Source organism: Miniopterus schreibersii (assembly GCF_964146895.1).
Source record: "Miniopterus schreibersii genome assembly, chromosome: 3".
Lineage (NCBI taxonomy): Eukaryota > Metazoa > Chordata > Mammalia > Chiroptera > Miniopteridae > Miniopterus > Miniopterus schreibersii.
Window position 1 is genome coordinate 2,383,012 of NC_138103.1, and position 23,246 is coordinate 2,406,257.

At 45.1% G+C, this 23,246-nt stretch overlaps 1 protein-coding gene across 10 annotated transcripts in view; it reads right to left on the reverse strand.

The window, feature by feature from the left end:
* The window catches only part of TNRC6A (trinucleotide repeat containing adaptor 6A), a 172,915-nt gene that overhangs the window by 77,624 nt on the left and 72,045 nt on the right, over positions 1 to 23,246 (reverse strand). For 7 of the 10 annotated variants that reach the window (XM_081131129.1, XM_081131126.1, XM_081131134.1 and 4 more), the window contains exon 3: positions 9,583 to 9,630. In XM_081131129.1, coding sequence (XP_080987255.1) covers positions 9,583 to 9,630 — 48 coding nt within the window. Of the gene's footprint in view, positions 1 to 9,582; positions 9,631 to 9,923; positions 10,101 to 11,068; positions 11,280 to 23,246 lie in introns of those variants that run through there. The other 3 variants (XM_081131136.1, XM_081131133.1, XM_081131131.1) reach the window with 2 other exon arrangements.

Here is a 23,246-nt window from a genome sequence, read left to right on the forward strand (position 1 = left end):
CTAATTATTTCAGATGTTAATCTCACTCTTCCACATGAGAATAATTGCAGCTCTGGGAACAAAAACCAGTTCTACTTGTACTGTGCTCCCGTCGGCACTCAACGAATGCCAATTCCTGCTTCCTTGCTTCTACCAGACTCTAGCCCCACTACCACCACTGACCATCCATCCTTCACCCACATTCTACTTCAAGGACCAGTTTAAATCCAATCTACTATCTAAAAACAAGCATTTCCCTTCAGCACAGCACACAGTTCAGAGCTCTGACTCCAATGGCAAAGAGAAGTGGGCTTAACTCTCAACTCCACTGCCTGCTGTGTTAGCGAGCTATTTATTTTCTCTAACATCATCTCCTCATCTATGAGTGGTCTCAAACTACCTCCGTTGTTTAAAGATTAAATTAGGTAACGCAGAGCAAGGGCTTAACAGATGCACATAATAAGTGTACACTAACGTTAACTACAAGACACCAAATACAAAACACTGTACCAGGCTAGGCTGCAACCAAGGAAGGGAGAGCACAGAGTAGAGAAGGGAACTGCCACCTCTTAAAACTGCTATCATCAAAACAGCAAGGTCAGAAGTGTCCCTGAGGACACGGGGAAAAGGGAACTCTTGTGCACTATTGGTGGGAATGTAAATTGGTTTACCTACTATGGAAAGAAATATGGAAGGTTCTCAAAAATTAATAAGACAACTACCAATGACCCAGCAAAACCACTACTGGCTATATATCCAAAGGAAATGAAAATGGTATCAGAAAGATATCTGCACTCTCATGTTTACTGCAGCATCATTCACGATGGCTAACGTACAGAAATAACCTAAGTGTGTGCCAACGGATGAAGAGGTGAGATAGAGAGACACACACATACACACACACACTGTAATACTCTTCAACCATGAGGAAGGAGGGAATTCTGTCGTGTGTGGCAGAATGGAAGGACTTGAGAGCACTACGCTAAGTGAAGTCAGTCAGAGAAAGAGAAATACTGTATATCACTTATGCGTGAAATCTACAAAAGCTGAACCTGTAGGAACAAGTGGTTACCAGGAAGGGAGGGACTAAGGAGACATGGGTAAAGGGTACAAACTCGCAACTAGGAGAGGAACAGGGTCTGAGATCTAATGCACGGAACAGCGACTACAGACAACAACACCTTAGCATATATTTCAAAGTTGCAAAAAGACTAGGTCTTAAGTGCTCTCATCACACACACACAAAATGTTAACTATGTGACACAATAAAGGTGTTAGCTAATGATCTGGTGGTAATCATACTGGACTCATCAAATGCATCACACCACCACCTGGACACCTTCAACTTACACCAAGTTAGACGTCAATTATTTCTCAACTAAAAAAAAAAATGCCACACAAGGGCAGTGCACTAATAACCATGGGGGGGGGGGGGGGATGGAATTGATTTTACTTGTTAATCATACTGTAAAAAGCTGAAAAATTTTAGGAAGAAAATGAAACTCAATATACAAAAGCAATTACTATAATAGAATGAGGTGGGTACCAAACCAATACCTCAAGACCCCAAATTCCAGATTCCAAACCACGTACCAGATACCAAAAGAAGACAAAGATCACAGGAAAACTAAAGATCAATAGCCTTTTGCATTCGAATACAAACCCTCAAAGAAGACTAGTCAATCTTAGTTAGCAACATAAAAAGGACGATACACTATTCCAAGTGGGATTTATCCCAGAAATGCAAGGTTGGTAAAACGTATGAAAATCAACCCATGTAATACAACATATTAACAGAATGAAGGAAAAACCTACATGATGATCTCAACAGACATAACAGACAAAACCCAACACCCTTTCATACAAGACAAAACCACTCAAAGCAGGAAAAGAGGGAAACTTACTTTCTTTTTTGTTTCCTCACCTGAGGATACGTTTATTGATTTTAGGGAGGGAGGGAGGGAGAAATCTGTGTGACAGAGAGACACTGATCGCCTCCCACAAGCACCTGGACGGGGGATTGAACCCACAACCTTTTGGTGTATGGGTGACACTCCAGCCAACTGAGCCACCTGGCCAGGGCTAGAAGGACACTTACTTTCTTTTTTTTCTAATCTTCACCTGAGGATATTTTTTCCCACTGCTGTTGAGAGAGAGTGGGAGGGAGAGAGAGAGGGAAACACCGATGTGAGAGACACACTGACAGGCTGCCTGCCCCATGCACCCTGACCAGGGCCAGGGATCGAGCCTGCAACTGAGGTACGTGCCCTTGACCGGAACTGAACCCAAAACCCTTCAGTCTGAGGGTCGATGCTCTGACCACTGAGCCAAACCGGCCGGAGCAGAAGGAAACTTTCCTAACTTAATAAAGGGCATCTACCAAAAGCCCACAGCTCACATCATACTTATTTTTAAGACTGCGTGCTTTTCCTCTAAGATTAGAAACAAGACAAGGATGTCTGCTTTTACCACTTCCATTCAACACTGCACTGTAATGTAGCTTCTAGTCAGAAAAACTGGGCAAGGAAAATAAATAAAGGGCACCAAGACTGGAAAGGAAGTTAGAAAACTATCTCTACTCACAAATGACATGATTTTATATAGAGAAAGTTCTAAGGAACACACACACTCTATTGAAAACAGGAAAGGAGTTCAGCACAGATGCAGGATACAGGATCAACATACACAAATCAATTTCCTGATGTGTGACAACACGGATGATCCTTGAGGATATTATGCTAAGTGAAATAAGCCAGTCACAAAAGGACAAACTTACATGCAGCATGTGGAACAAATTTATAGAGACAGAAAGTAGAATAGTGGTTGCCAGGGGTTGAGGAGAGGGGCGAATTTTGCAAGATGAAAAGACTTTTGGAGATGGGTGGTGGTGATCACTGCACAACACTGTGAATGTGCTCGATATCACTGAAATGTGCACTCAAAAATGGTTCAGATGGTAAACCGGATATACCAACATTTAAAACTTTTGTGCATGCACAGCTGGGCGTGGCTCAGTGGTTGAACGTCGACCTAGGATCCAAGTGATCGGGGTTCGATTCCTGGTCAGGGCACATGCCTGGGTTGCGGGCTCGATCCCCCAGTTGGGGGCGTGCAGGAGGCAGCCGGTCAATGACTCTCTCATCATTGACGTTTCTGTCTCTCTCTCTCCCTCTCCTTTCCTCTCTCTGAAATCAATAAAGATGTATTTAAATAATAATAATAATAATAAAAAAATAAAACTTTTGTGCTTCAAGGGACAACATCAAGTGAAAAGGCAACCCATATAATGGGAGAAAATACTTATAAATCACTTGTTTAATAAAGGACTTGTATCTAGAACATGTGAAAAATTCTTACAACTCAACAATAAAAATATAACCAAATTTAAAAATGGGCACATTTGAACAGCCATTTCTCCAAACTAGATACACATTGGCTAATAAGTACATAAAAAGATGCTCATCATTAGTCATTAGAGAAATGCAAATCACAGCCACAAGGAGATACCACTTCCCACCACGACAGCTACAATCAAAAAGAGCACGGACAGGCCCTGGTGCGAAGGTGGAGAACAGAATTGTCATTGCACTGGTGGGAACGCACATGGCGCAACGGCTTTGGAAACAGTCTGGTAGTGCCTCAAAAAGTTAAACAGGGTTACCATATGCCCAGCAATTCCACTCCTAGGTATATGCCCAAGAGAATCGACAACATATGTCCCACAAACACTTATATACAAATGTGCATGGCACCATTTGTCATAATAGGCAAAAAATGAAAACCACCCTGGTGTCCACCTGATGAATGGAGAAACAAAATGCACCACAGCCACACAATGAAGTACCTCCAGCCCACAGGAGGAACGGGGTGCTGACACACACAACATGGGTGAACTCTGAACACATGCTAAGTGAAACAAGCAAGACACAAAAAGCCACATACTGTACAATTCCATTTACATGAAATGCCCAGTAGGCAAACCCATAGACAGAGTAGACGAGTGGTTGCCGGGGAGAGTGGGGAGTGAACGCTAACGGGCACAGGGGTTTGTTTCAGGGGTTATAATTATAATGTTCTGAAATCAGGGAGCTGTGATCATCTCACAACGCTGAACACACTGAAAACCACTGAATCATCTATTTTAAAAGGGTTAATATTATCTCAATGAAGCTGTTATAAAAAATTCAGGGAGAAATTGAAGGGAACCTTCAGAGAAAGAGGAGTTGAGGACAGGACAAGAGGTAGAGGGCATAAAGCTAAACAGATAAGCTGAGCACAGACTAGAGTGGGCTTAAACTCCAGAGTCACTAGGGAGTGGGCAAAGCTTTCCAAGAGCAGTGAGTGACGACAGGCCCAGAACTGTCACTTGAGGCGGCTAACCTGCAGCAGAGCAGAGAATGCACACGTATGTCCCCCCTCTTTACAAGTGAGTGTCTCACTCGCATGCCTCACGTTACCTATGGATTCACAAGTGAACAGCAGATAAAACCTATTTCTCTGATGTCCTCGGTATGGCCAATTATCAAAGAGTGGAATAATGCCTTAAAATCCATTTAAAATCAGTGCGCATTTAAGCACCACACAGCACTATTTGTGTTTTGGGAGGATATTTCAGAAGAAGAGAAAGAAGGGACTAAAGTCCACAAAACACAGATGTCAAAATTATAAACATATTCCAGGCAGCTGCTGAATAAATGCTAGCTGACTTAAAACCGCTCGTAAGAACAGCAAACGAGAGAGTTGGTTTAACCTTGTTTGTTATTAGACAAAACCCAATCGATCACTGTTTGCAGAAAATATCTTGTAAGGTTCAAAGTGTAAATTCCGCACAGGTTCCAATCTATTTTGAACAGTCCACTTGAACTGGAGTCAGCTGAGTCACCGCAACAGAACACACTACCCAGCACTGCTGAAAACGCAAAGTGCCGTCCCCGTTACAGAGCAGAAATGCTGGGATCCCGCTTCACAGCCAACTGACAGAGTACGCAAATCATTTTAAAAATAAGACTACTTTACTAAAAATTTAAACTATATTAATTTCATATTCGTTTTGAAAAGAACGTTACTTTCTCTTGTAAATCTTAAAGTCTCTGGGACCCTCTGACATCCGGCCCCGCTGTGGGATTCAGGGGAGAACCCCTGTTCGGCAGCACGATGCCACTCTACCTTCCACAGGGCAGTCTTCCCAAGGGCGCACGCCACAAGCCCAGCTCTATGTTTCACCCTCTTACCAGGGTCCTAAGTTTATCCCTGGTGAAAGCTGAAAACAGGCAACTCTGATGTCCAACCACAAAGCTCCCTTCCAAATCTTACAACTGATCAATTTAAACCTGAAGACCTGAAATTATTGTAATTTCAACAATTTAAATTATAGGCAGATTAAATGAATTACCTGGCACATTGTAAAATAAATTTAGCGTAGGGTAAACATACTGCATACAAGGTAAACTTTGCTAATTTACTTTAAAGTGGTGTGGGGGGGAAGGGTGGTGGGCGAGGAGCGGGGGGCCTACACTGAGAACACGTATCACTTATGTAATACTCCTGCCAAAAAGGTCTAACCTGACTAATCACACAGAAACAGCAGACACATCCAGCTGAAGCCTGCAAACATGACTAGTCTGAACTACTCCAAGGCGTCAGGCAGGACCAGGGATGAGAAGATGAGATGCTCCTTCCGCGGGGACTCGCAGGCAAGGCCACCACAGGCGGCCCCGGTGAAGGCACCGAAGCTTCAATTCAGATTTAACACATAAAAACACGTTGTTGGGACAACTTGGGAAATGTGAATGTGGACCCAGTAGACAGTAACCAAGTGGACTTCCTTGTACATGGGGATCCCTGTTGTTCCGCAGAATGCCCTTGCTCCCAGGGGGTGCATGTGATGACGTGGCCCGGCAGAACTAATGTGGCAGATAGTGATACTCGGTAAATCTAGGCAGGCCCTGTACAGGTGTTCACTGTAGCATTCTTGCTTCTTTGCTTAGGGTTAGAATGATTTTTGAAAATTGTTAATGGAAGGGCATTTTTCCCATTGCTTTTTCAGAGAGAGTAGGAGGGAGGGGGGAGAGAAACATCAATGTAAGAGACACAGTGTAAGAGACACACATCAGCGGGCCGCCTCCCGCACATGTGCCTTAACTGGAGGCTGGGAGTGCACCCACAAGGGATGTGCCCCTACTTCTGTTCTGACCTCTATTCTGTTAGAGGCTGGGTCAATCTCCCATTCACCCAAGATGAAGGGCCATGTGTACTCAGACTCCTCTCACAACTCGTCCCAGATTGTACTTCCTCAGTATGTGACACTCTCACCTTTTCTATCCCACTTCAGTTCAGTCTTCATCACCTCTTGCCTAGATCACTAGTTATCATTTCCCTACCATCTCACTACTTTGCCGGAAAGCATGGAATAGCTCCTCAATCTGATATTCAAGAACCTCTCCATCTGTCCCACCCTTACATGCCAATCCAATGGAACTTCTCACTGCTATTTCAAAATGCCCTGTACTTTCTGGATTGTATGCTGTTACACTGCCCTTTTCTCTGCTTTTCAAAATTCATTCCATTATTTAAAGTTCAGTTCCAATAATGACCACCCCCACCTAGACATCACAGAGCCCTCTTTTGAATGCCTATCATACTGACATAAAGAGACAATTTTAATGGCCAACAATGAAGATAGTTTACCTACGGTGGTAAACTAAATTGGTCTCATGCCAATTTTACTGGCCGGGCACTGGCTGCCTGGCACTGTCCTGAGGACTTGTAACCTGGCGGAGGAATGGCAACATGGATCTGACACAGGGACCACAGCTTCCAGACAGGGGTCCACACAGTGGGGTTTATACTACATTGGTATTAGAAGATGTTTAAATTAACTGACATTAATTTAACATTTAAAGATTTAACATTAGCATGGTTACCTTCAAGAAATACAAAGGCCTAGAACAGTGGTTTCAGCTAGGGGCAATGTGGGCACCCCCCAAGGGGGCATCTGGCAGCATCTGAAGACATTTCTGATCGTCACAACTGGGTGAAGAGTGTTGCTGGCAGATGCTGAACAGTCTACGATGCACAGCGCAGAAACTACAGTAACAAACTATCTGGTCCAAAATGTCAATAGTGCCCAGGTTGAGAAACTTCGATCTAGAAGTATTGCATGTATTTGTGGGTTCTGCCTCCCCAGAGATTCAAATATTTCAAGATGAAAAAGCATGTCTCTAATCAGAGACAATACAGTCTGAAGCCAGACTGCTCCTCCCATTACCAGCAGTGTGGCCTCTGGAAAGCTACTTAACCTTTCTGTTGCCTCTAAGTCTTCATCTATAAACAGGGGTAATAAGAGCACCTATCTCAAAGAATGCTCCAAGAATCAGATGAGTTTGTTTAAAGTCTTTGGAAAAATATATTAGGCAGACATAAGCACTCAATAAATTTAGCTCCTTTCATTCCTCTCCTCCCTAGGCCTTGTCGTGCATTTGGAATATAGAAGATGCTCAAGAAACATTTACAAAGTGAACAGTGCCTGGACTTCCTGGGAAGGGCACACCTGGGCAAAGACAGAGAGACGCTCATTTGGGGAAAAGGGAGCAAAGAGGAGAGCTAAAGGTGGAAGGAAGCACCTGCCCACCTAATCACATCTCCCCTCACAGAGCACTTGTCACATAAGAAATGTGCCCCCACAGCCCTTAGGAGACATGACCCTGTAACCTCCTGGGTACTTTCCTTTCCGTCCCTTCTGACCACTGAAGATCCTCAAGTACATAAATGAGACGGTGTATTCTTTGGACCCGTACCATCGCCGACCCTGTATTAGTTATTTATGAAATTATTATAGTCTTCCTACTAGATTGTACAAGCTTTCCATGGCTAGGGACAACACTTGACTCCTTTTTATATAACCCAAGGGGCCTACAGAACCTTAGCAACTGTCTGGCTCAAGCAAAGAGAGGCTAAGTGAACCGCCAAGAGTCAAGGTCATATTGTAACTGGCAGAGGTAGGATTCAAACTCTGATACACAGCTGATACAGAGACTCCAAGTTCTGCCTAACTGACTGCAATCACATATGAAAACTATACCTGTGGTAGAGACCACTTTTTAATGAAGTCCCAGAAAACCTCTACAGGAATTATACTGATACAGTTACCTGACAAAGCAAAGACGGAGGGAGAACTAGACCCGAACTTCATGCTCCTTTCTGCTGCTGAAATTACCCCTTAAAAACTCCACTTGTTTTATATCTTAAAACACCTTGCTTACTGGTCATGAGTTAACTTACATTAATTTAAAATAACTTTAAACACCTTGCTGAATGGTCATGAGTATTCAAGCATGGAAAAGCAGCCTGCCACATGGGCAAGCTCTGGCTCGAAAAAGCCGGTCAGCAAGGTGTTAACATATCCTTAATGGCTTTTGACAGCAAAAGTTATTTAAATGTCCAAAGAACAGTTAAGTAGGTGATGTCTGGCTTAATTACCTTTAAATGGTTCCATAACTATTTTGAATAACAGAAAATCTCTTATTTGGTAGTCACTGATGCCCACCCTTTGCCAACTGAACAGAATCTTTAATGATCACTGTAAGAAATTCCTATCTCAAAAACTCAAAGACCAGCAATTTGAAATGATTCTATATGGTAAAAAATAGTGAGGCAATTTGCATTGTGTGTTAACCTCAATATAAACCTAAAACTTACAACCATCAAGCACAAACTACATTAAGACCTGAGATAGGAGACATTTTATTTTATTCCGTTCAAGTGAAAGCAACCTGCTCACTGATCAGGTTAATCTAGAAGTTCCTCTGAATGTCCCAAAATGATGCAAAAGAAGGCAGCACATAAAAAAGGAAAAGACCGTAGGGCAGGAAACGTGAAAAAGAATTAAACAGTGCACTGCTCTGATGCTTAAGCAATTACAGCTCAATAATGCTAAATATTTCCGTAAAGGCAGCATTTAAAACACAAAAAACTCCCTCTGTGGTGATGATTTAAGCTACCTGTGCAAAAGCACCCAGGCCTAGGAAGAATGATAACCACTTACTGGGAACATATTTTTAATTACTTTACCAGCCTATAAAAGGAGCGTAGACAGGAATGTACTTTCGAAAGAAAACAAAACGCAGTTTCAGCTTAGTAAAGTTCAAGGGCAAAGCTGGTTCCAGTGCAACAGAATCCTCCAGACTCCAGTGTTGAAAAAAAGATGCGAACACATAGTATCTTTTTATGAAGGCAACAATTTGAGTTACAAAGTAATAACGGGGAAGCCAAAACAGTTTGACAGCCCGCCATAAGGGCCGCCTCAATCGTGAGTCACACAATGCCTGCAACCACTTACAATAGTAATTAATGCACAAGTCCCCTAATTAAATCCTGAGAGGGTGCGAACGCTTTAACTAAGTTTACAAGAATTGCTTTTCGCTGCCCCCCATAACGGCAAACGCGCGCCGTCACGCAGCGCCCGCAGCCCTGCCTCCGGGATCCCGGGCCTCCGCCCCGAGGGTGCCCCTGCCGCGCAGACCGTGACCCGGGGGCTCGGGGACCCGACGGGGGGCACGCGAGGGGCACGCGCCGCGGGCGAGGGCGAGCGGGCGCCCGTCTTACCTGCTGAGATTCCTCTCTACGTCTTTGGTAGCTTTAGCTTCCAATTCTCTGGAACAGAAAGAAAAAGAAAAAGAGGGATGCGCGTGAACCGGGGCTGCTGCGGCAGAGGCGGCCCGCGGCCGGGGGAGGGGCCGCCGGGGCGGCGGGCGGCGGGGCCGCAGCCCCACGGCCGTCAGCGGGCCCCCGCCCGGCGGCCCCGGCGCCCGCCCGCGCCCGCAGCCCAGCGGCCCGCGCCCCGCCAGGCCCGAGCGCTCGGGCTGCCCGCCGCCGCCGCCGCGGTCGCGGGCCCTGCGGCAGCGCCCGCGGCTCCTCCCGCCGGAGGGAGGCCCCACGCCGTTCACCTCATGTGTGTAAAGTGCACGAGCGAGTGGGCGCGGCGAGGAGGCCGCGAGCCTCAAGCCCTCGGCAGCGCCGCGGGGACAGGCCCGAGCCGCCGCGCCAGCGCCATTTTCTACACCGACCCGCCGCCGCCGCCGCTACCGCCGCCGCCGCCGCCGCCGCAGGCCCCGGCCGGAAGTGGATGCCCCGCTCCCAACCCCTTCCGGGGCGCCGGCCCGCGGCCTCAAGATGGACGCCGGGCCCCTGGACCGCAGCCCGCCGGCCGGGCCCCCGCGGCCCCCGCGGCCCCCGCGGCCCCGCCCCGGGAGCCGCCGCCGAGGCGCCCGCGGAGCCAGGGCCCGCGGAGTCCCGAGCCCCGCCGCGCCCCGATCTGCCGCGAGCGCTCCCCGCGCCGCTGCGACACCAGTTCCCTTTCCTGCCGCCGCCCCTCCCCCGCCGAGTCACGCCAAAAAAAAAAAAGACAATATCCGAAACCGCAAATTCTCCCCTGCGGCAGCCCGACGGGCCCCGCGGCTGTGATTAAGTTTGACCTTGAGCCGGCTGTTTGACCTCCGCCCCCGCCCCCGGCCTGGGCGGGGACGCGAGCCGGCGGCGAGCTGGCGGGTTTCCCGAGGCTCCCCCGCCTGCGGCCGCGCGCCCGCCCGAGCTCCCGCCAGAAAACCACCCTCGCGGCCCGGAGGCCGTTCACCGCCCAGCGTGAGCGAGCCCCGGCCCGAAGGCCGGCGGGCTGGCCCGCGCCCCGCAGGGCGGGCACCGCCAGCCTCCTGCGTCTCGGGGCCCGCAGACGAATCGCGAAAATTCTGCGGCACCGACCGAAACGATCGTCCCGGTCACGCGCACCGGACGGCGGTGCACGTCGCTGTCATCTTTTATTTGACGGCTAAGGAAAGAGGCCGGCGCCCCTGACAGTGGGGGGTCGCGCGTGTTTTAAAGATCCCTGCGGTGGGGCGGCCGCGGGGCCGGGGGGCGGGCTCCGGGCGGTCGCGGGCCGCGCGTGGGCACCGGCGGCCCTGGCTGCCCGCGCGAGACGGGGCGCGCGGGCGGGGCGCACGAGACGGCGGCATTCACGGGCGCCGCTTCCATCCTCCCAAACGCTGTTCTCACTAATCCGAAAATGGCTCTTCCCTGTGCTCGACATCGTCCTTACTCTGAGAAAGGGGACTCCTCTCTCATCCCATTTTCCTCTTGCCGAACGGCGTCCTCCCGCCGGCTTTAAGACGTGCCCAGCTCTCCCGACGGAAAGGAAGGACACCGCCCCGGGCGTCCGGTCCTCTCCGGGAGACGTGTAATAAACAACTGAACGAATGCACAGAAAGTCCCAGCGCACAGCACCAAAATGTTAATCTCCTTCTCTTAATGCCTCTGGCTTTTTTTTTTTAATACAATGAGAATGTGAAAAAATAACAATTTTTTTAAAAATCAGGCTTACAAACTAAAATGCAGGGGGCGCCCAATAAATGGTAGTGCCTTTCCTTCTGCCATCATCCCTAGCCTCAGTTCATCCACACATATATTTGGTTTGGTTTTCTTTTATAGTTATTTCTACTTTAAATGTTAAAAATTATATTTCAGTATTTCTTTAGGAGTTAAAAAAATATGAATCCATATGCTTTCACACCAGGTTTATGAATAATTTTCCACAACAGCATCAGGCAATGAAAACAGTAATACTCATCAACATTTGCACAGCTGCCACGATTAGCTAACATTTTTTAAAAATTAGGATTTCTAAGCTTTGAATAACTCAGTGTTTTGTTTTGTTTTTTTGTATGTTGTTACTGGTTTCAAAGAGAGATTCGAATGGGGGGGGGAGAAGCAATGACGACGGAGAACCGTGGGCCGCTGCTCCCGTGTGCCCCCTGCTGGTGGGGGGCGGCCGCAGCCGCGCGCCCGCCAACCCAGCCGCCGCCCCGGCCGGCTGGAGGGTCGACTCTGTGGCTCCTCCTCCTGCACGAAAACAGATTTCATACTTTGGATCCACGGGAGGCACCATTTTTATTTTACTTGAATAATCAATTAGGATAAAAACTAGAAAGAGTCCTCTATAGAGGAATGGGTTTCATTAACACAGCTCACTTAAGTCAGCCAGGACCATGTTCCACAACAAGCATAGTCCCTAGATTAAATAGATATTAGATTTTTTGCAGGCCTCGTGGTTGAAGTCTATAGTTAGAGAATTTAATGTATATGATGTTAAATGCTTTTTCAATAATAACTTTTTATGGAATTGTTCAGGAAGACTCTATGACTATTTCAGAAAGGTCTTTGCTTCTCCTTAATAGGCATATAAGAAATAGAGGCTGTATAAATTTAAATAAGGCATTTTATCCACTTGTCTTTCTTTCTTGGGTTCTTAGCTTGGTTCCTGAAGTCACCAGGAAATAAATGTTCTTCCATATTTTACTGAGAAGAGTAAATGACTAGCCTAATACTTGGGAAATCATATACTTGAAAGAAGATGATTTTTTTTTCCTTCCAGGGCTTTACTATAAAATACCATCATGAGATATGTGTGTGTTTTTAATATATATATATTTTTATTGATTTCAGAGAGAGGAAGGTAGGAGGGAAAGAGAGAAACATCAATGATGAGAGAGTCATTGATCGGCTGCCTCCTGCACGCCCCCTTACCGGGGATCAGCTGTTTCCTGCAACCCCAGCATGTGCCCTGACCAGGAATTGAACCGTGATCTCCTGCTTCATGGGTCAATGCTCAACCACTGATCCACGCCGGCTGGGTGATATATGCATATTTTTTAGGTAAAATTCACTCAAAATATTTTTAAATTTAGAAGAATTTCCACAATAACATATAAATGGAAATCGAGGCATAAACATGAATAAAATTTTCTGGAGACTGTGTATTTGTTTTAAGCAAAATTTATTTGGTACTTAATATATGCCAGTCATGCACTGGTCTAAGGTAAGTGCTTTACAAATATTAACTTATTATTACTGTCCTCACATAGTCTTGTGAGCTAGGAATGCTAGAGATGAGGGTAATTAACTTGCCCAAAGTCACATAAGTAGTGTAGTAGAGCCAGGCAATCTGGTGCCCAAGCCCACGTCACTAACTACTACCTTGTGGATCTCTTTTTCCCAACCATATTGGACCCCGCAGCCCCTTTGATAGTTATTTTATAACACCACCCCTCGCTATCCCCAAGCAGTAAACACAGATAATATAAATTGCCTAACACTCAATTTCAAAATATATATCTAATGACTTTTCTCTGATATAAAAGAGAAACAAGGTAAAAGTAGGTATAAAAAATAAAATGTCTTTCATCAAGCATGTGTGTGGGGTCTGCCCTGGGGCTCAGCAAGGTGGGCAATCGCTGGCCCCTACACAGCTGTTCACACCCAAGACCTGTGGTGAGGCGGGAGATTTTTCTGGAACATAGAACAAGGTCCAGCCAAATTCTAAACAACTGGGAGACGACTGTCCCTCAATTTATCCCGTAATTGCATTCCAGGAAATTTCAGAGAGATATCACACCTGCAAAAGTGAGGGTTAGGTCCTCAGATAATTAAAAACATACCTTTTGCCTACGTGGATGTCCAGTGAGAGGGGGCCTCTCGGTTTTGTGGACTAACCTTGTCCAGCATCCACGGCTCCGAGCCACTGAGGCTTAATAGCAACCCTCCCGCGCACACACCTCGTGTGACCACCAGCGGGGCTTCGGGGCCTCTCCCCAACTCCCTGCGGCAGCGGCGAGGGGTCACTGTGCTGGGCACCGCTGGGAGCGAGCGGGGGGAGGACTGGGCCCGGGAGCCGGACGCTCCAGCACAGACTCGGGCAAGACAGGAAGAGCAGGGTGAGGCGAGTCGGAGGGGCCAGCGCCCCCAGGCTGACCTTTCCAGGCCTCGCGGGGAACTCCCCTGCGCCCTGCCGCACACACGCCTCCCTGGGGCCTCCCTGGGGCCTGCCCGGGCCCAGCCGGGCCTCGGGGTCAGCCCCATGGCACAGCCACTCCACCAGGTCCCCGTCCCCCAGCTTCTCTCCGCTCCTTCCCTGCTTTACCACAGTGCGCTCCGAAAACCCGAGCTGCTTCCTTCCTCCTTTCTGTTGCTGTGCTGTGGTTTACATACAGTAAAGTGAACTGAAAAAGCCAATGAGTTTTGAAAAATAAATACACCCATGTGGCCACTACCACAATCAATATCTAGGACGCTCCCGCCACCCCAGAGAACACGTGTCCCTCTCAGTGACTCACTTGCTCTCCCCAGCGCACACACCTGGCACCAGGAAACCACTTCTCTGAGTGATGCCACCGTGAGGGGCGCCAGTCTGTTCCAGGACCTTACACTGGAAATGGAGCAATACAGGGTATGTCCTTTTGTGCCCGGCTCCTCCTGTGGGAGTCGCTCTCGTTGTTGCACGTATCAGGAGCTCATTCCTTTTATTTTATTATTATTATTTTTTAAATATATTTTTATTGATTTCAGAGAGAGGCAGGGAGAGGGAGAGAGAGAGAAACATCAATGATGAGAGAGTCACTGATCGGCTGCCTCCTGCACGCCCCCGACTGGGGACCGAGCCCACAACCCGGGCCTGTGCCCTGACCGGGAATCGAACCCCGGTCACCTGGATCCTACGTCGATGCTCAACCACTGAGCCACGCCCGGCCGGACAGGAGCTCATTCCCTTTAACACTGAAAAGTATCCCATTGAATGAATGCAGCACGATTTGATTCCCACCCTCCTTTGATTGACATTTGGCCTTATTATGAATAAAGCCGCTGTGAACTCTCCTGTACAAGTCTTCTTTTGTGGACAGCAGACATATGTTTTTACTTTCCTTGGATAAATAGCTAGGAATAGAATGACTGATTCACAGGAGAAGGGCATTTTTTTGATTCTATAAGAAACTATAAAATGTTTCAAAAATGGTTACACCAGGCTACACGTCCAGTCCCAGGAAAAGTTCTGGTGGCTCCAGGCCCTCTCAGCCCCGCACACGTTCACTCCTCGCCTCTTAAAATCATCCCCCAAATAGCAGCCTGAGAGGCTTTTCTTAAAAGGAAAACGATCATCTTACTCTGCAGCTTGAAACAATTCAAAGGCTTCCCAGGGCTCTTGATTCAAAGCCTAACATCTTTACCACGGTCGGCCGTGTCCTTCCAGTTTGTCACCAGCCACTCCCCCCACGCTCCAGACAATCCAGTTTCGCTTTCATTTCCTAACAGGTGCAGCTCCTTCACCACCCTGCTGCCCACCGTCCTTCAGCTCCTAACCCAGGTACCTGCCTCAGGAAAGACCGCCCCCTGCCTTACGGATTAGGGTCCCAGTCACACCCTAAAGGCGCCTCTGTTTCCTCACAGTGCCAGCACGTCTGCAGGAAGCATTCCGGCCGCCATGCGTTTAATCTTTGACTCTCCAGACTCTCCGTAAGCTCCAGGAGAGCAAAGACCATGCTCCCTTGTCATCACCATGTCCTCAGCATCTAGCACAATACCCAGTACATCTGGGCCCTTAATAATATTTATTAAATGAAAACGATTTTTCCACGCTTTGCTTTTTGCCACCAAAGTGGTCTTTATAACAAGTACATCACTCAGGTCCTGCTGATGCTTAAAATCCTTGAATGGCTGTTGATATTCTACAGGATATCGTCGGAACCCTTACCACCTAACCTGCCCCGTTTCCCAGAGTTCCCAGTTAGTGCCCCAGTGACGCTGAACTGTTGGTACTTTCTGGAGTCGTCAGTGCCTCTCTGACCTGAGCACGGTCTCCTCTGAGCCGGCGCCTCCCGCACTGCCTGGCAGACTCAGGCTTCAGAGCAACGCCGAGGGTCCCTCCCGTGCCAGGCCTTCCCTGAGACTCCCCGGGGCTCAGAGTAGCATAGATGGGATTCAGGTACCAAGACTGACTAACGCTTTATTGAATCTTGATCCGAACCCCATGTTCCGGTAGGAACTCGGCCATCTAGAAAGAGCCCCTGGCCCTGACCAGTTTGGCTCTGTGGGTAGGGCACCAGCCTGCGGACCAAAGGGTCCCAGTTTGGTTCCCGCCAAGGGCACGTACTCCAGTCGCAGGCTCGATCTCTGGCCCTGGTCGGGGCTTGTGCGGGTGCCAGTGCAGGAGGCAAGCAATTGGTGTCTGTCTCCGTCTCTGTCTCTGTCTCTCCTTTCCACTCTCTATGGAAAAAGCAGTGGAAAAAGTATCCTCGAGTGAGTATTAAAAAAAAAAAAGAACCCCTTGGGTACGTATGGTTGGAAACTCTCATGTTCTCATGAGATAACTTACCCAGTCTCCCCTGGGAGCTTGTCTCTTGTGTTCAGTGCTGTACTTCCCAGCACCTAGAGCAGTGCCCAGGGCATAGTAAACATTGAATTAATATGTGTTGAATGATGAAGATGGAATGTCATCTTTTCTCCAAGCAGTTGCACAGTGTGAGTCAAGGAGCATCACTGCTCTCCCAGGTGCCTGCTTGCTGCCATCCTGACGTCCAGCAAGACCCGCCCAGATTTGCCTAGACGTCTGCCTGGCTTCTTCAAACTGCTGGGCTTCGCTTTATCTCACAGATGCAAACAATATCCTTTCTATAATGCCCTTGTGTGCCAGCAGTCCCCCCAGGCACCTTCATTGCTCTGTTGAGGATGAAGTGGGTATTTCTCCCTCTTACCATGTCCCTCAACATTCACTGCTAAAATAATCAGTTGTTGTTTCCCTATTTTTTCCCTGAATGAAACAAGCAATGACGGCACCCTACTTTTCTTTAAGGGCCAACCTCCTTCACTCTCGGTTCATTAATTTTGATGGAGAAATGCTACGGTAATCATTTAAAGACAATGATTAAGAGAGACATCTTCAAAGCAGCCAGAGAAGAAAACATGTTACAGACCACAGAATAAAGAGTCTGGTGACAGCAGACTTCTTTTCAGAAAGCACAAGTAAGAAGCCCGTGGAACAATATATTTCAAGCATTTAAAGGGAAAAAAAAAGGTCAACCTAGAATTCTATTACCTGCAAAAATACTTTCAAAATTAAAGCTGAAATAAAGACTTTTCAGAATCAGATAATCCAAAAGAATTGTCACCAGCAACCTGTACTACAAAAAAAAAAAAAAAAAAGTTAAATGAAGCCCTTCAGACAGAAGAAAGTGAGATGAGATGGAAATCCAGTTATTTAAGGAAGTAGGAGCACTGCAAATGGTACCTAAACAGGTACATCATAGGTAAATATAAAAACATTTTTCATTACTTAAATGTCATTAAAATACAGTTGTTTAAAACAAAAATGAGAAACACGTGAATTGTGGGGTTTACAACACAGGTAGAAATAAAACATAAGACAGCACAGACTCCGGGAGGGGAAAACGGGAATTGCTCTGTAACCTCTATCTACCAAGGTGTATACTACTGCTCAAAGGCAGGCTGTGAGCTAAGGTAGACGGTAAGTCAACTGCAATGAAAGGACGTACAGGCAAACCTGCAGCAACCACTAAAATAACACAATAGAGAGTTATATCAAATAAGCCAAGAAAGGAGTAAAAAGGTGTGAGGCGAGGGTCCAGCTTTGTTCTTCTGCATGTGGATATGCAGTTTGTGCATCACCGTTTGCTGAAAGACTGTCCTCTAACTATTGAATGGTTCTGACACCCTACAAAGCGGTAAAATGGAATCATAGAAATTACTCAACTACGAGTATGCATGGGGGGGAAGGAAAATGGAAACAAAGAACAAATAGAAAACAAACAGGCAAATGTAAATTTAAAATCTACTAAGTCACATTAAGTGTAAGTAGTCTAAGCCTCCTAATTTAAAGTCAGAGACAGTCAGACTGGACAAATAAAGAAGGATTTATGTTTATGCTTCCTATTAGAAACTCCTTTTTAAATACTAAGACACAAATAGATTAAAAGCAAAAGGATGGAAAAAGTAAACTAAGCTAACATTAATAAAAAGAAAGCTGAAGTGGTTATATTAATATCAGACAAAAGAGATTTTTGAACACAGAATATTACCAGGGGGGGAAGAGTCAATTCATCAACAGGGCACAGTAGTCCTAAATTTATACAGCTGCTGGAAGAGCTTTAGAATATAGGAAAAGTTAGAGCACTGCAAGGAGAAATGGGCAAATCTACAACACGTAGCCAAGGGTTCTGACACCCTTCTCTCAGTATTTGCCAGGACAAGTAGACAGTGATCAGTAAGAACACAGAATATCTGAACAACACTGTCAACCGACTCGAGCTGACATCTTAGAACACTTCATCCGAGAACACATTCCTTTCACTCATATGCAAAATATTTACCAAGATAAACAATATTCTGAGTCACAAAACAAATCTCAATATGTTAAAAAGAATTCCATCAAACACAATATGTTCTCATACCTCAGTGGAATAAAATTAGAGATTAACATCAGAAAGAGATCTGTGAAATCCCTAGCGATTTGGAAACAAAACAGCACACTTCCAAATAACCCAAAGGTCGAAGGAGAAACCAAAAGGGAAATCAGAGTGGAGGAGAGATGAAGACACGGTGCCCCAGAACGTGCGGAGCGCCGCTCATGCCGTGCTCACAGGAGTCTGAACAGCGCTCAAACATCTATCTGAGCAAAGAAGGTCTGATATCAAGGATCTCGGTTTCCGCCTTAAGACGCTAGGAAAAGCAAACGAAACTCAAAATAAAGAGAAGAAAGAAAACAATAAAGATTAGAGTGAAAATAAGTGAAGCAGAAAACAGAGAAATAATAAAGAAAAATCAGTGAAACCAAAATTTGAGAAGAGCAATAAAATTCATATTTTTTAGCCAGGAAAAAAAGATAGAAAATATAAAGCAGTAATATCAGAAACGAATGAGGTGATATCACCACAAATTCTGTAGGTCCTAAAGTGACAATAAGGGACTATCATGAACCAGTTTATGCCAAAAAATTCAGCAATTTGTAAAGTGGACAAATGCTTTGAAAGGCACAAACTACAAAAGCTCACTCAAGAAAAGACAAATTAGCTAAATAGTCTTATATCTACTTAAAATTTTAACTTTGTAGTTAAAAACTTTTTCACGAAGAAAACTCCAGGTCCAGATGGCTTTATTTATTCTACCAAAATTTAAGGAAATAAATAATACAAAGTCTACCAAACTATTCCAGAAATTAAATAAAGAGAAGGCATATTTCCCAATTACATCTATGCAATCAACATTACTCTAGTACCAAAGACTAAGGCATTGTAAAAAAAAAAAAAAGAAAGAAAAAGAAAAAACAAAACAAAACCACAGACCATCGCTAATGAACACAAATTTAAAGCAAAAACAAAACAAAACAAAAAAACACCCATCATATACACATACGACAATAGTTCACAACCAAGTGGTGTTATCCCAGAAATGCAACTAATGTAATTTTTCAAATTGTAAAACTAAAAAGGAAACACTGTATGATCATCTCGATACATGCAGAGAAAGTTTTCGACAAAATGCAATATTCATTCCTGATTTAAAAAACAAAACAAAATTAAGCCTCATGGCAAACTAGAAATAGAAAGAAACTTCCTCAACACAATGAAGGCATCTACAATTCCACAGCTGACGCCATACTCAGTGACGAAATGCTGAATGTTTTCCCTCTAATACCAGGAAGAAGACAAACCTGCCTGCTCACACCTCTTCTGTCCAACATTGTTCTGGGGGCTCTGGCTGATGCAAAAGCTTGGAAAGAAAGAAGTACAACTGTCTTTATTCACACATAGCATTTCATCTATACAGAAAATTCTATAGCATCTACAAAACAACACCACTAGATTTAATAAGTGAGTTGCACAGAGTTGTAGAATACAAAAGCAATATTAAAAAAATCAATTTAGCCCGGCCGGTGTAGCTCAGCAGTTGAGCATCGACCTAGGATCCAGGAGATCGAGGTTCGATTCCCTGACAGGGCACATGCCCAGGTTGTGGGCTCAATCCCCGGAGAGGGGCGTGCAGGAGGCAGCCGATCAGTGACTCTCACCATTGATGTTTCTCTCTCTCTCTCCCTCTCCCTTCCTCTCTCTGAAATCAATAAAGATATATTTTTTAAAATAATAAGAAAAAGTAAAGTTTGCCACAATGATGGACTCTTTGTTTCACAAACAATTTGTCTGTGGCAAGTCATGCTGTTTGATACCATTTTACCCAGGGTAGGCCACCTATCAAAATTGAAGTCAACCCAGCCCTGGCTGAGTAGCTCTGTTGTTAGAGTGTTGTCTGGATACGCCAAGGTTGCAGGTTCGATTCCCAGTCAGGGCATACACAAGAATCAACCAATGAATGCATCAATAAGTGGAACAACAAATCTCCCTCTCTCTCAAAATCAATAAATTTAAAAACAAATGGAATCAATCCTCTCAAGCCCTGCTGCTGCTTTACCAACAAAGTTTATGTAATATTCTAAATCCTTTATTGTCATTTCAGTCATCTTCATGGCATCTTCCCTGGCAGTAAATTCCATCTCAAGAAACCACTTTCTTTGTTCATCCATGAGAAGAACTCCTCCTCCATTAAAGTTCCATCATGAGACTACAGCAACTCAGCAACATCTTCAGGCTCCACTTCTAACTCTAGTTCTCTTGCTGTTTCTACCACATCTGCAGTTACTCTTCCACTGAAGCCTTGGACCCCTGAAAGCCACCCATAAGGGTTGGAATCAACTGCTTCCTAACTCCTGTTAATGTAGATATTCTGACCTCTTTCCATGAATCACAAGTGTCCTTAATGGCATCTGGTATGGTGAATTATTTCCAGAAGGATTTCTTTTTCTTTTCGCTATTTTGTTTTTTAATCTTTATTGTTGAGAGGATTACAGACATCCCCTATTTTTCCTCCATTGCCCCCTTCCACCCAGTTCCCGCCCCACCCTGGGCCTTCTCTACCTTACCTTATTGTCTGTGTCCATGGATTAGGCATATATAAGTTCTTTGCTTAATCTCTGCCCACCTTCCCTGGCCCCTCCCCTCTGAGATCCCTCAGTCTGTGCCATGCTTCCATGCCTCTGGGCCTATTTTGTACATCGGTTTATTTTGTTCATTAGATTCCACACATAAGTGAGATTATGTGATACTTTCCAATTTACTTTGCCTGGATCTATCAGAAGAATTACTGTCTATGGTAGCTATAGCCCTACAAAATTTATCTCTTAAATAATAAGACTTGGAAGTTGAAATTACTCTTTGATCCATGGGCTACAGAATGGATGTTGTGTTAGCAGGCATGAAAACAACTTTAATATTGTTTTTATCTCCATCAGAGCTCTTTGATGACCAGGTACCTTGTTAATGAGCAGGAATAAAAGGGATCTTTTTTTCTGAGCAGTAAGTCTCAACAGTGGGCTTAAAATATTCAGTAAACCACATCGATAACAGATGTGCTGTCCTTCGGGCTTTGTTGTTCCATTTGTAGAGCACAAGCAGAGTAAATTTAGCATAATTCTTCAGGGCCCTGGGATGGTAAATGAGCATGGGCTTCCACTTAAAGTCACTAGCTGCATTAGCCTCTAACAAGAGAGTCAGCCTGTCCTCTACAGCTTTGATGTCAGGCATTGGCTTCTCCTCTCTGGCTATGGAAGTCCGAGATGGCATCTTCTTCCAAAATGAGGCTGTTTCATCTACATTAAAAATATGTGGTTAATGGAAACCCCTTCATCATCTGAGGTAGATCTTCTGGATAACTTGCCGCATCTTCTCCATCGGCACTTGCTGCTTCAACTGGCTCTGCTATGTTAATGGAGACGGCTTCTTTCCTTAAACCTCATGAACAGACCTCTGCTAGCTTCCAACTTTCCTTCTGCAGCTTCCTCACCTCTCTCAGCCTCCACAGATTTGAAGAGTTAGGGCCTTGTTCTGGATTAGGTTTTGGCTTCTGGGAATGTTGTGGCTGGTTTGATCTATCTGGACCCCTAAAACTTTCTCCATATCAGCAATAAGGCTGCTCACTTTCTTATCATTTGTGTGTTCACTGGAGTAACAATTTTACTTTCCTTCAAGAACTTTCCCTTTGCATTCACAACTTGGCTGTTGGTACAAGAGGCCTGACTTTCAGCCTGTCTCTGTTTTGACAAGCCTTCCTCACTAAGCTTAATCATTAAGCTTCCTCATTAAGCTTAATCATTTCTAGCTTTCGATTTAAAGTGAGAGACATGTAGTCACATGTACTCATTCGGACACTTAGAGGCCACTGTGGGGTTATTAATTGGCCTACTTTTGGTAATCTTGTGTCTCAGGGAATAGGGAGGCCTGAGAGAGAGTGAGAGAGAGAGAGAGAGAGAGAGAGAAGGAGGAAAGGCCAGTTGGTGAAGCAGTCAGAACACAAACAACATTTATTAAGTTTGCTATCTTATATGGGTATAGTCCATGGGCCCCTAAAACAATTATAAAAGTAACATAAAAAATAACCGAGCATAGGTCACATAACAAATATAGTAATAATGGGGAACATTTGAAATATTGCAAGAATTACCAAAATATGACACAGAGACATGAAATGAGCAGAAGCTGTTGGAAAAATAGCGACAATAGACTTGCTCAATGCAGGGTGGCCACCAAACTTTGATTTGTAAAAACAGGGTATCTGGGAAGCACAGTGAAGCCGGGCACAGTAAAACGAGGGATGACTGTACTCTCCTCCCAGACATATTTGGGTCTATTTCTAGATTCTAATCTGCTTCATTAATCGGCCTTTCTCTTCATGTACCAGCACAAACCTCTATTCATCAATGCAGCTTTATACGACACTTCAATGCATCCAAGGGCTAATCCCTCTTTATTACTTTCCCTTTTCAGAATTTTCCTGGCTAGCCTCACTTGTTTATTTTTCCATGTGAACTTTAGACTCAGTGAGTCTACTTCCAAAAAACTTCATAGTGTATTTTTTATTGATATAAAACTAAACATAAAGGTTAATTTAAAGACGATATGCATCTTTACACCATTAAATCTTCTTATTGATGAACAGGGTATGTATTTTCACTTGCTCTTTTACCTTGCTTCATTTTTGTTGTTGCTGATTTTGTCCAGTGGGTGTTGGTGCTTTTTTAAAGTGCAACTGTTGCTTCTATTTTGTTTTCAAGCTTTTTTTTTTTAAACATAGAGGTGCTATTGATTTTGGATCTTAGTTTTATTTTTCCAATCTTACCCTTGGATTGTCTAGATATGAAATCATATTACCTGGAAATAAGCATCATATTGTCTTCACTTTGCAATTCTTAAACTTATATTTTAACCTTGGTACATCTACAACAGTGTTAAGTGGCAGTGGCAATATTACTTTTCTTACCTTCCTCCTAACTTTAATGGAGCTCCAACCTTAAACATGATGTATTTTCAAATTTAAATGTGTTTTAT